General features: G+C 39.7%; 1 protein-coding gene across 4 annotated transcripts; it reads right to left on the bottom strand.

Annotated features, from left to right (window-relative positions):
* Window positions 1–1,060: 1,060 nt before the first annotated feature.
* On the bottom strand, window positions 1,061–13,477 carry iqck (IQ motif containing K). Of its 4 annotated transcripts, none has more exons than XM_054760772.1 (9): window positions 12,951–13,477; window positions 12,842–12,871; window positions 12,573–12,720; window positions 12,399–12,496; window positions 11,671–11,723; window positions 11,478–11,555; window positions 11,271–11,355; window positions 6,204–6,315; window positions 1,061–3,554 (listed from the first exon to the last, which is right to left on the bottom strand). In XM_054760772.1, the coding sequence occupies exons 1-9, from the start codon at window positions 12,963–12,965 to the stop codon at window positions 3,340–3,342; spliced, it is 834 nt and encodes a 277-aa protein (XP_054616747.1). In that variant the 5' UTR covers window positions 12,966–13,477; the 3' UTR covers window positions 1,061–3,339. The 4 variants fall into 4 exon arrangements, with proteins under 4 accessions (XP_054616747.1, XP_054616745.1, XP_054616746.1 ...); XM_054760770.1 differs by having other exon boundaries at window positions 12,783–12,871; XM_054760771.1 differs by having other exon boundaries at window positions 11,671–11,720; window positions 12,780–12,871.
* Between the last annotated feature and the right edge of the window lie 362 nt (window positions 13,478–13,839).

Consider the following 13,839-nt stretch of genomic DNA (forward strand, 5'->3'; position numbering starts at 1 on the left):
TATATTCTGACTAACGTGACTATATTACATTTATGTCAGCCATTATTAATTATATGTTAAAATAAATTAATGAACAAAACTATGAAGTTATTGTGAGTTAAATACAAGAAAAATATGAAGTTATTGCTCGGGCAAACAAAAATATTCAACAACATTTTTTATACTTAATCAAAGACAAAAATTTGCAATAATATTAAGCTATGGTAACAAAATATTTAAATATATTTACTTATTGCCGGTCAAACTATTACAAATATAAATAAATAATATAATAATAATAATTTGACAAAATCTAATATTTTCATTATTTTTATTTAATTTAAAGTTAATACAAAATAATAAAAAAAAAAAATTGAATAAAACTGGGTGAAGATCATTTTTTTTTCTTAATGAAAAAAAGTAATTAGACAAAATGAAATATTTTCAGTATTTTTGTTTTATTTAAATACCAAAAAAGTCAAAAAAAATCATGAGAAAATATTCTTTCTTTAAATAAAAAAATATTTTCACAAAATCTAATATTTTCAGTATTTTTATTTAATTTAAAGTTAATACAAAATAATCTAAAAAATAAAATTGGATAAAACTGGGTGAAGAGAATTTTTTTTTCTTAATGAAAAAAAGTAATTGGACAAAATCTAATATTTTCAGTATTTTTGTTTTATTTAAATACCAAAAAAGTCTCAAAAAATCATGAGAAAATATTTTTTTAAATAAAAAAATATTTTCACAAGATCTAATATTTTCAGTATTTTTTTAATACAAAAAATAAAAAAAATAATGACAAAATATTCTTTTTTTAATAAAAAAAAATCGACAAAATCTAATATTTTCAGTATTTTTATTTTTTAATACAAAAATAAAAAAAAAATAATGAGAAAATATTCATTTTTTTAAAATAAAAAAAACCACAAATTCTAATATTTTCAGTATTTTTTTTTTTTTACAAATTTTATTTAAATTAATACAAAAAAATTGTGTGAAACTGCGTAATGAGAAAAAATTATTCTAAATATTAATAATATATTATTCTCAATAAAAAAATCATTTGACGAACTAATATTTTAAGTATTTTTATTTTATTTGATCTACTAGTGGACACAACAGACACCAATTAAATATTGGCTTTAACATATCCACCTGAAATAATACTAAACTATACATACAATTATGTATTTTTAAATGATCAGGACAATGACGACATTGACTACTACGTTAGTGGGCTGATAACACATCAAATGCCCAACACATTCTGTAGAAGTGTGCTGCATGGATCATGTTGGTGGGGATATGGATAAAGATGCAGAAAGAAGGGAAACAAAGGTCACCCGGTTGTGTGGCGTCCGCTCTCAGCCGACGCTGCTTCTGGCGTCCTCTTTCAATCAGGCCCTCTTGCTAGATGGCAGACGCGGCTACACTATCAGATAGCCTCAAAATGAAATGGATGCTTTATCATCTGGCCCCACAAGAGCAGCAGCTGTCTCCCGGGAACTGCAGAAGATCCTCCTTCATCCCTCCTCGTCCCGCACTGCGATGCGTAGCGCATTTATGTCTGCGATGGTTTAGGACAGCAATTTATAATGACAAGACGGCCACGCTGCATAAAGCTGGCGCTTCAAGGACGGATGGAAAAGTGCCAAAGCATATTCGAATAGAAAGGGCTGTGATAGGTCAAGACGTGTTATACTCTATCTACACAATATTAGCTACACTACTGTAGGTAATTATAATCATATTCATATTGCAAGTGGAAGCTATGTGTTGGTGAATGAAGCATGTGTGATATTTGAAAGTGTTGCTTTGTGTCACCTGCTTCCCCACGAGCATCATTTCCTGCTAAACAGGACGGACGCTGCACAATGGAACCATGGAGTCCCCCTTTCCTCTGCTTCACTTCCTGCCCTCAGTGGAAACACTTTTTTTAACAGAGGGACGTTGCTCACCAGAGAGAAAATAACAAGTTCCTGTCAGCTTCCAGCTAAAGCTGACAAAATGCCTTGACAATAAACAGCAGGGTCGTCCAGCAAAGGCACAAAGCTAAGGACTGTTATTCCTTTTTTGGATCAAATGTCAATACACGGTTCTACCATAGCTTCACATGTGACCTCAGCTAATGGCAAATAAATCAAGTCAGACATCAAGTCGCAAGCAATATGCTCATGCTCGTCAAAGAGGCTCTCATCTGACACGGGTACTCTGCTGTTTTTAAACAGCTATTGCCAAAAAACAATAGCGTCAAAGATCCTCTCTGGCAGGAGAGCTGTGCTGTCACAATTACAAAAAAAAAAATGCCAGTCAAAGATCCTCTATATGACAGGAGCACTCTGCTGTTACAAAAACAAAATGCTGGTCAAAGAGCCTCTAAATGGCAAGCATGCTCTGCTGTTGCAAAGAAAATGCTAGTCAAAGATCCTCTATTTAGCAAGAACACTCAAGCAAGTGTTTTTTTTACAGTTGGTCCTTAAAAACAACAACCAAAGATCATCCAAATGACACAGGAGTTTTGCTGTTTTTGGGGCCTGAGCTCTCCTGCCATATAGACGATCTTTGACAAGCGTTTTTTTCTTTTTTTTTTTTTTTATTAATTTCTTTTTTACAGTAGTTCCTTAAAAACAGCAATGAAAGATGCTCTACATTTTTTAGGACCTACTGAAAAAAAACTTGAGCACTCCTGCCATATAGTGGATCTGTGCCAAGCATTTTTTTCCACAGTAGGCCCTTAAAAACAGCGCTTCGGTCATATACCAAAGATCCTCTATGTCAGTGGTTCCCAACTGGTTTGGCTGCGGGACCCCTCCCATCACCCTCTATGACAAGCGGCCACCCAAATTTCTCAAATATTAGCATGTGGGGAGGAGTAGGTCCTGCGAGGTTGCCCAGCATGCCTTGCGGGTAGAGCTGTGTTGCGTGTGTGTCGGTGTGGAAGGGTTATTTATATAGTCTGTACGGTGCAGTTGCATTGTATGTTGCACTTGTGCTGACTTGTTGTGTTGGTTTTGTCGGCACCACGAGTCAGCCAGGCGTCCGTGTTGATGACTTCCTGTCTGCTTGGCACCGTGGGCCACGAGTTGGATCGCCCTGCTGTAGGCGGCAAGATGTGTGTTGTTAGGCATGGAATGTTTTCCCCAGTGTGGTAGATAAGAACAAACATGTTTCTGTGTAAAATATTCCATTCCTAACAGTGCTGATCCATAATAAAAGGCAATGAGCTGATGAGACGAGCTTGGCTGTGTTTGATTGGTTACGAGCTTTTTAATGGCGCGCGTGATGGTTACTTTGGACGGTGTGATGTTGGCGTGGCAGTCTGTCAAAAGACTCGAAAAGCATTCTGGGTCAAGTTTATGGTTGTGTGTGTGACGGCGTGGATGCCATGTTGATCATCGCGTCCACGCTGTACAGACTGGGCCTCAGGCGCTCCATGCCGTCCGGGGTCATCGGGTCGGTGGGTGTGTGCACGGCTGTGCTCTGCGGGGTGGGAGAAACCACCTGGATGCACAAGTCGGAATTTTCTGAATTTTCCGTGCTTTCGGTGACATCCGTCATGGATGAGCCCACTGTAGACAAACGCAACCACAAACTGTTAGTACCTCTACTACCCCAATGGCAGATTCACACTAAATAACACTAGGAAACATGCAGTCATCAATGTGTTGGATTCTGATAACTTGAAAAATACCTCCCATAACCGATGGTTAAAAAAAACAAAAACACTCCACATAAAGTGAGATTACGTGCAATTGAGGGGGTGAGCAAATCAAGCACTCCTTTTTTCACCTGCCTGTTAACGGCCTGTCGCAACTTTCCCTGAGCTCACTTGGAAACAAACATTCACTTTAAGTGGAAGGTCGTTGTACCAAATCCAAGGGGGGGGGGAGACATTGAGCAAAAGGTTTTCCAGAGATGTCTGTGGCGTCACACCGGCTGCTCGCAGCATGCGCCCGAATACGGTGCACCTTGCTGGGCCACGCCAGGCGGCTCCCTCCCCTCTATACTCTATTGACTTGAAATTTCTTGCTAAATGAGCTCTGTGAAATACCCTCTGTAACTTTAGGGTGTTTAGCCAAAGCCCTACAAAATTCAGTACACACCTTTAGGGGACTGTCAAGCACGTGCGTGTCAAATTTGAGCAAGATGGGTAGACAAACATGGCCGCCATCAAGCTAAACGTCTTTGCAGGTGCACGGACTTAGCAACTAATTGTCCATATTCCAATCATATCACATAAGTGGACAAGAAAGAAGCTTTGTATTTAATTTCCCAGGAGCATAAATGTCCCTTGTGTCTGCTCCAGCACCTTAGTGAAACACTCCCAAAAATGTCGAGTCCTACTGCAATACATTCCACAAAGATGGCCGACATGTTGCACTTAAAACAAAACAAAAAAACATGATACTTTGCCACAAAAATGCTGTAGTTCCGCAACAATCGGGACCTGTTATCAATTGTATGAAATGTTTAATTTGTATTTAATATTAAAGTATAATATTTGTAAGCTGACAAAAACTAACAAACAATATGTGGCTTTTCACAAAACAATAACTAAGACTATACTTTGCATGCATTTCTTCAGCATATCACCAGAAATGTCCTTTAATTAATTCGTTTTTGTATTTCTTCTCAAAATATTCAATAGTCACCATGCATTTACATGCAAAGTAACTAACACAAAAAATATGTTAAGTTGCGCTCAATAGAATATGATACTTTGCCACAAAAATGACGCATTTCCTCCACAGTTGGGGCATATTATCTTAACATTAATTGAAGTTTGAAATAGAAGAGCTACTTCAATTGTACAAAAAAAAGTATTCAATCGAATTTTTTTTTGAATATTTATAATTCATGCAAATTGAAAATAACGGAAATAATATGTGACATTTTGCTTTAAAAAATATATATAATGTAGTTTGCCACGCAAAAATGCCACATTTCCTTCACATTTGGGGCATTTTAGCATAAATGAAATTTGAAATAGTTTCTACCTTATTTCTTTGTATTTAATAGTAAAATATTCACAATATATTTTACTTTTGAATTCCCTCCAGCACTTTTTCTATGAAACCATACTCAAATGTCCACATTCACAACATTTAACACAACATTAATAAATCCTTATTTGTGTATCCCCCCCCCCCCCATATCATCCTTGCACTAAATCTCCAACGTGTCCAAGTGGAGGCGGGTCATGTGATTCATGAGCTGCCACTGACAGCTGCACCTGTCCTCTGATCCTTGACCTCGCGCCCCTAAAGTATCGGTGTTGTGTGTCCTCTCCGGGTCATTTATTGTTTTTTTGGGCCAACTAATGCGTAGCACGGCGGCTCGCTGCGGGCGTGTGAGGGTTCAGCTGTTCCCAGATCAGCTTCAAACGACAACGGAATTAAATGCCGCCCTGATTTGCTCACATGCTGATCCATCAGCAGTGGCTGTGTTGTGTTTTTTTTGGTGGTGGGGGGGCTGTTAGAATGTCAGCTCAGCAGCCGTGGCGTGCTGAGGAATGTGAGCATGCTGCGTTTACAGTCGGGAACGGACGACCTGTGCCCGCTTTGTCTGTTTGTCATCATCATAATACTCGGATGTACTTTAGAGAAGTCAGTGTGCAGCTTGTATAGCAGTGCAGATTTACAGTCACTGAAAATGAGCCAACGCAGCCATTATTGTGTGAATAAGCAACACGGGTGGTTGCGTATTGTCTACAGTTAAGCATGGCCATGGTCTGGGTCTGCATGAGTGCGGTTCAATGAGGGAAACATGAATTCCAACACGTACTGCGATACCTGTCACCCACACACACCTCCATGTTGCTATACAAGCTGTACACTGACGACTCTCTTTACAGGATATCTAAGTTTCTATGGTGTGTGCGTGTGCTTGCACGTGTCCAAGGACAAAGTTCATTTCTCTCCCCAAGTTCAGATTCCATTTCTGTCACACTGGTCATTTACTGCATTCTCAGCTGCTGCGCACACACGCGCACACGCACGAACACACACGCACGCACGCACGCACGCACGCACGCACACACACACACACACACACACCATCTCTGCCCTCATTCTTCCACAAATCAAGCCCTGTGGAGATAAATATTGCATCCCAGAGTGTAGAGTGTGTACTGGTACAGTGACTATATAATCATTCACTCTCAGTGTGTGTGTGTGTGTGTTGAAATGACAAACACAATTGGGTCTACGTGTTCTCACCTCGCTTCTCAACGCGGGCCCAGAATGCCTTGACGGTGTTGGGAATGTCACGGGTTTCCCTCAGGTTCTTTTGCCACTGGCGCAGCTCCTGCACAAACGGCTGTGCCCTGACCTGCACGATGCAGAAATACCATCTATCATCAAGAACACACAAGCACACATCCTGGACAAGGATGGCCCGTACACTTTCACTGTACCACCAACGCTAGCCCGACCTTCATTTTGACTTATTTCATCACTTCATGTTCCGTTTGTGCTGCAAGTGTAGCAGAACTGCTGTTCAACTGCTAAACCGGGAGTGCCCAAACTTTTTCCAGCTCGGGCGGCATATGGGAAGTCAACAGATGAGGGACATTTTGATATGCTTATGTTGTAAAATGGCTAAATAAGACATTTTACATGACAACAAAAAAATAAATGAGCTGCAGGCACGCAAAGGGCCCCCCAGGTCATATTTGGGAAACAAACCAGAAGAAAATAAAATAAGAAATAAAAACAAAAACAAGAAATTTAAATTGAAAAATTTAAATTGAAAAACTTAAATTTCAAATAAAATAAAAATATATGAAATATAATACAAAAATGAAAATTGTAATTACATTTTTTTGTGAAAAATCAAAAATAAATTAATTAAATGAAAATAAAACAAGTTAATAAAATATGAAATGAAAATAACATTAAAATGAAAATTAATTCAAAGCACAAAAAATGAATTAAATAATTTTAAAAAAGACTTTAAAAAAGAAATATAAATCAAATAAAACATTACAATTCATTAAATTAAATATAAAAATAATACAATGCAAATTGCCACAATGCCCTTGAAATTCAGTGAAATTCAAATGAGTGACTGTGATGAGAGAGTTTGTTCTCATGCACATTTGGTGAAGACTTCCTGCAAAATGTAATTTCAGTTCAGTTCAGTTCAGCTTCAACTGCATAGAAACACGCAGATTATTTCGTATTTGAGCATGAATGTGATGTCAGCAATTTTTTTATGGTGTGTTGCTGCAGAATGTGCAATTAAGGAGGGGGTAGAGCACGCAAAGTTACCCCAATAGGTTTGGAATACACACACACACACATAAGCAATAAGCTGCGTAATTAGAAGCATGATGAAGGCATCGCTGCTTGTTTACTGACATGAGATGAATTGGCTGTCCCACTAAAAAGCCACTCTTAGCTGTCGTCATGCAGCCTTTTGTTTGCTGCAAAGCTGCCTGGGAATCAACCAAACTCCCCGTCTAGCCTTCACGCACATTCACCCTGCCATCACTCCACTTTTCGCTGACTCGTGTATTCGTCATCTGAGTGAGCGGGCGACCTTTCTGCAGGAAAAAGGTTCATATTTAACAGCGTGTGTGTGCACGCCACGGGCTACAGGAGGTCCTGCGTGCGTTTGACATATTTTCTGCATGAGCGTGGCTGCACGTGGGCCTTCTATTCAAAGCATTCATGTATGGCGGCAAGTGGCTCATTCAGCCGGAAACACAGACCTACTTCTGCTGTTGACTCCACAGCCAACTGGGTGCCAGCCAGCCAGTGTGTGTGTGTGTGTGTGTGTGTGTGTGTGTGTCTCACTCGCAGCTCTTTTAGTCAAGTGGAATCAGCACTCAAGCTGCCCTACTTTTTGGACAATAAATGGTGCAGGAGAAGCTTGGCCTTTTAACTTGAAATCTCCAGTACAGTATGCAAGTATACAGTCATGGAAAACATGATGAGCGCCCTTGTTTCTTCACTTGATTGATCCATTGGAATGCCTGCTACAACTAAAAGGTACATCTGTTTGGACAAATAGAAGGATGATAACAAATATAGCTCATCAGAGTTGCATTTAAGAGCTGACATCGAGCAACTTCCATCACTTAAGTTCTTACATGAAAAAGGTTCTATAGCGTTGTACTGCCAAAAAATGGAACTCTTGCGAGCTATTTTTGTTGCCATTGTTCTTTTTGTCCCAGCAAAGGTACCTTTAGTTGTATCAGGCATTGAAATGAACAAGAACCTGAAGGAACACGGGTGGTCGAATCATTTTTTCCCTGACTGAATGCTCTGACCGTATACTCAGTGGCCGCACGGTGGCCGAGTGGTTAGCATGTTGGCTGCACAGTCAGAAGATCTGGGTTCGAATCTCCGCTTGGGTATCTGTGTGTGGAGTTTGCATGTTCTCCCCGTGCGTGCGTGGGGTTTCATGTTAGGTTAATTGGCGGCTCTAAATTGTCCATAGGTACGAATGTGAGCGGTTGTTGCTCTGCGACTGGCTGGCGTGTGCACGTGTGTGTAGCCCGCCTCGCGCCTAAAGTCAGCTGGGATAGGCTCCAGCATACCATCGCGACCCTAGTGAGGATAAGCGGCATAAAAAGATGGATGGATGCTACTCAGTGGTTAACTTCTTTCCCACTTGCATGACAAAGTGCCATGTGCTTCAAGACGAGTGTTGTACCCGCTGGGTCATGTAATGGTACAGCTCATCATCCAATGCATACCACATCTTGCAGGCGGTCATGTGATCCTCTGACCCATATGAAGCGCTTTGCCGAGCCTGGAGCTCAAATCCTGTCTGCTTTCTGCGTATCTTTTGCATTATTAAAGGCTTTACATATTTTTTTTTCCCCTGGTGGGTGCTGACGACTCTTTTCTTTTTTTTGCGTTTTCTTTACACCGATTGGGTGGCTGGCGGCGATAGAATGGGTAAAAAAACAAAACCGTTTGCGACAGTGTGACATTGACTAGTTAGAAGACTCCTTCTTTATTTACACACTCAGCTGACTGACCACACCACAGCTTGACAACAAGAGTGTGTGTGTGCGCGTGTGTGTGTGTAGATTGCAGTCAGAGGCATGCATGAATGGATTAGAGAGAGGGGCGAAGGCGCAGAGCGTAAAGATGATTATGTAACGTGTTTAGACCCTGCAGCCCCGGGTATAGTGCGACAGGAGCGGAACAAGAGACAATCGCATTATAGTGTCAGCTTCTTTCCGCTGCTTCTTCTACCGTCTTTATACGTGCAACGTTTTTCATCAGCAGAAAGCCGGGAACTTGCAATCGACACACACGCGCACACAAAATACACACACTGCAGTCCAAGCTGCGTCACACAGGTTATATAACACAACAGAGTGGAAGAGTTGGGGGGGCTGACAAGAGCAAGAAAATTTGGGATGAATATAAACGTTAATCCTGTGATGCTATGACTCCCCCTCCAAATATTTGCAGTTAAAAATAGACAAGGGACTCAAACGAGAGATGTTGTCTTACGTTTTAGCAGATTTCTTTCTTTTTTTAAAAACACTCACTGGCCACAACATTAGGTACTCGTGCATCGTGTAATGAGAGCCGTCTCAAAGCAACCAAAGCTCAGTTATGATGGCAATGTGTGTAATATCGTCACTGCAGCGCATCACACGCAAAGGACCTGTCATTCATATGACTTTGAATTGGTTTATGAAAAAAATGCATTTATTCATCACTGACAGAAGTATATAGGATTAATATATGACTTTTTTAATTATTAAACAATAACAGACTTTTTAATAAAAATAAAAAAAAACAATTCTTGTGAATCTTAAAAACCCTTTCTGTCATTAATGATTTTAAAAAATGAACAATTCATATATTAATGGCTGAAAAGGGGTTCCACATTTAATACAAATAATTGGTTGTAATTGGTTGCACATGAATATGGACAGTGTTGTAATTGGTTTTTAATTTGAAAAAATGCATAAATATATAAATTGTATTTTCTATTTGAAAGAAAATAATGAATTTATTAATTACTTAAAGGGCTACATAAAATATAGGATTTTTACTTTTAAAAATTATTTAAATTATTATTATTACAGCAACATTTTTATTTAAAAAAACAATTAATATTCATCTTAAAACCCCTTTCAGTCATGAATATATTCATTTTATTGTATTTTTATGAACAATTCATATATTATTGACTGAAAGGGGGTTCTATAATTAATATATGAATTGCATTTTTTATGACCATTTATTCACAATTCATATTAACTATTGAAAAGTGTTTCTATCATCATCAATTAACATATGAATTGTTCATTTTGTATAAATGTGTTTACATTAACAAGTAATGCATGAATTACAGGAAGTCTATCTATTATTTTCAATATAACATTCTTTGTATAAGCATCATATCCCCTTGCTTTGTTTTGTGTATCTGTGGTTGCGCGCGTGTGTGTTACTGGTTTTTAATAGAAGTTATTAAAAATTCTATGATCACATGCTTTTTCCGAAGGCATAATGTGACACACACACACACACGAACGCACGCACGCACACACACACACACAGTCGTTGCTTGCCCAAAATATCTTGTGTATCTTAAATAAGTTATGATTGTGTCCTTAAAGACGCCGTCCCTCAGTCAACCTTGCAGGGTGTCAGTGCTGCGTTCACGGCTACCACGGAGGAAACAGTCGAGAGCCATTTGCGTCACAATCTTAACTCGTTTGATTAGTGATATTCATCCTATCATTGCAATAAAGCGCACTCTCTCTAACCTGGGTGGATGGGTTGGACAGGCAAACGGCTCTCTACCGCCACCTAACGTTACATACGCGCTTCTTGCAGGCCTCACGCATCGCAGCATCTGCGGGTAAAGGAACAAAACATGACAACTACTGGTCTTTTCACACAAAAAGTAGCGTGAGAAAACATCTGCGTTTGTTTCTGCTGCTCTGTGTGCCACCATTTATTATTTATCCCACGCGGGAAGGGGGCGGAGACAGCAAGGATGACATAAACGCGCGCGGTTACAACAAAGAGCGCCCTCTACTGGATATAGTTCAAATAAAGAAACACAACTACTTGTATAACTATTAGAAAATGCAATTACTTAAAAAAAAGTACTATAACTTTTTTTTGGGGGGGGGGGGGGGGGTACCCATGTGATTTTTGAATTGGAATTAATTTCTTAATTGAATACTACATTTTAGTTGTTATTCGTATTTAATAGTTATTTGAATGTGTCCTTTTTTTAGATACAACTGTGCTGTTCATTTCCTCCCCAATGATTTTGTTTTGTTTTTTTCCTGACTGTACCTTATACCCCCTCCAGAAGGACTGGATGATGACGGCAGCCTCATCGTCACTCAGCTGAAGAAACAAAGGCATAGGAGGCCTCGGACTGAGCAAAAAAACATAAACAAAAAAAACAGTTTAATGCAAGAGAATATTCATGGGTTTCTGTGACTGAAGCGTGATGATATTTAACAGTGGAAATGCCAAAGTGATGGGGGGGTCACTCACTGCAAGATGAGCCATGATTTGACAAATGGGATTTGGTGGAATTTGACGGGGTGGTACCCTAGCCTGCGGGGGTTGTGGCTGACATGGAACAAGAGAAAGAGAGATGATGGAAGTAAATGAAGCATTTTCCCTCACACGCTGTGATACCACATTTGAAAGCATTCGTGATGTGGAAGCTCGATGGAACACTCACTTGTAGAGCCACTCCACCAGGAAGTCGCTGGGGTTAAACGTGAGGACTTTCTTCTTAAATACAAAAAGGTAAGACATTCACATAGTGGCGAGGCATGGTGTTAGTAAGCTATTATTATTATCATCACAATAAACAACACTACAAATGAGGAAAAATCCTGCTATTGATGTAACTTCCTGCTTCTCAAGGCCGACATGATACCAATAACCAACAACTTTTTTCTATCTTTTTTGTTTAGATTTTACTGTAGTTTGTGCACACCTGGAGGTAAGGCCTGGAACAAATACGGATTTGACCAACTGTACATGTTGATGTGTCCTAATGAAATATGATGACAATACTACTACACATCACTACTATCAGGAGAACCAGAGTATCGAGCGGAGGAAGCAAAGTGCACTGTATTCAGGCACACGCTCCGAGCAGCCAGTGTGATCTCTGGCAAACCTTTTGCACTTCTCAAACGCCGTGGCCCTGGCGTTTCATGTGGCTGATAAGGTTTTTTGTGTGCTGCATGTTCCCCCACCCCCCTTTGAAACAGAACATGTGTTTACAAGTGAGCTCACCCTGCACAACACAGGTAATCATTGGAGCCTTTTTTATATTATTGTTTATCAGTGTATTTGTAATGCTATCAGATTTATCGGTAAGACATAATTCCCTCGTATCGGCCAGATAATAATCGTGCACCCCCAAATTCTAGTAATTATCTGCCTTTATTGTGGTACCTGCAAACAGCCTTGTTTCTCAGCTTCTTTCAGCAAAGCCTCAAGTGCTGGTACCAGCACAGGAAACACTTTGTCTTCCATGTACTTTGTGACAGGATCTACACACACAAATATATATCTACATCATGTTATGGCATTTGGATGATACAAAGAGCAGGTTAAATGTTATCTCACGTGGAAATTGTTGTGGGCAAAAAGTAGTTGTTGTCTGCCGTCTGTGCTTGGAAGAAGGTTGTGCTCCAAACACGGAGAAGCCGGGATGTGCGGGGTGGTGCAGGGTGGGGTCCAGGTCTGTCAGCAGCTCGTCTTCCTCCTCATCCATCTGAAGGAATAATCATGACACCGATGTGTTACATCATTAGCAGCAGGTTCATGTGACACAACCTTGGTAGGCTGGCGTGTCCTGGTGTTCTTGGAGGATTCTGAACTCGTCCAAACCGCACCGGGAGCACTGGGGAGACCCGCTTCATATTCTACAAGAAAGACATTAATTTATAAATGTTATGTAGTTAATGAAAGCCAGTAAAGTAACAAATTAAACCACCGTCTCACCGGCACACACTTCATCCCAAAGGGACTTTTTCGCACCGGTTGTGATTCGTGGATAATGTTGGGTGCTATACATATGGCTAAACATTTTCCGATTTAACAAATCAAAATAAGGTAAGAACAGAACATCAATGCCGTCAATTATACAAACTTAAGACCTATTTTGACATTAAACGTGGCTATCATTAGTTCCTGGAGTCGCTGTGGTGAATGTTGTTTTTACGAAGTTGCTAAGAGGTACTCGTTGCTAGGGAAGTCTATCGACTAATCTTTTCCGGGTCAAACATTGTTACACATTAGTTCCGTTAGTCGCCGTCATTTCGTACAGGTTTACTCAATTCTAAACATTTTAACGTTTATCAAATGGAGGGTAATCAAATTGATTTACCAATATTACTGAACATAAATGTCAATTGTAAAAAGTTCAGACATTATGAGACATTAAAAGTGGCCATCGTTAGTTCCTGACGTCGCCTTGGTCAAAGTGAATGTTGTTAAGCAGTTGCTACCACTGAACTCTATAACTGGAATGGCCCCGATCGCTTGCTGCGCATTGGAGGCCAGAAGCCACCGGAAGTATAGAAGTCGCCATGTTGTTTCACCCAAAACAAGAAAGCCTAACAACTAAAAGGAGTTGGAGATGCCGTCTTGTGCTGCTATTAATTGCACAAATCGTGATACTCGTGAACATCGCGAGAAGGGACTTACATTTCACAGGTAGGTAAATGCTTATAAATAATAAAAATAGTTTTAAAAAATATACTTTAAATCTGTAAGCATCTTTTCATCTAAGTAGTTGTAAATGAGCCCTTATTCTCCTTTAGATTTCCACACTGCAATGCTCAACTTCTAAAGCAATGGGTAGTAAATATGCGGAGAGACAGGTGGATTC

This window comes from Dunckerocampus dactyliophorus, chromosome 18, assembly GCF_027744805.1.
Source record: "Dunckerocampus dactyliophorus isolate RoL2022-P2 chromosome 18, RoL_Ddac_1.1, whole genome shotgun sequence".
Classification (NCBI taxonomy): Eukaryota; Metazoa; Chordata; class Actinopteri; order Syngnathiformes; family Syngnathidae; genus Dunckerocampus; species Dunckerocampus dactyliophorus.

What these genes read in the sequence shown, in the direction of transcription:
- iqck (XM_054760769.1), bottom strand. Translation starts at nt 13,035, where the DNA reads ATGTTTAGCCATATGTATAGCACCCAACATTATCCACGAATCACAACC. An exon ending in TTGCCCACAACAATTTCCAC is followed by an intron (nt 12,497 to 12,572) that starts GTGAGATAACAT and finishes TTGTGTGTGTAG; the next exon opens with ATCCTGTCACAAAGTACATG. An exon ending in CCTTCTGGAGGGGGTATAAG is followed by an intron (nt 6,316 to 11,270) that starts GTACAGTCAGGA and finishes TGCATCGTGCAG; the next exon opens with GTCAGGGCACAGCCGTTTGT.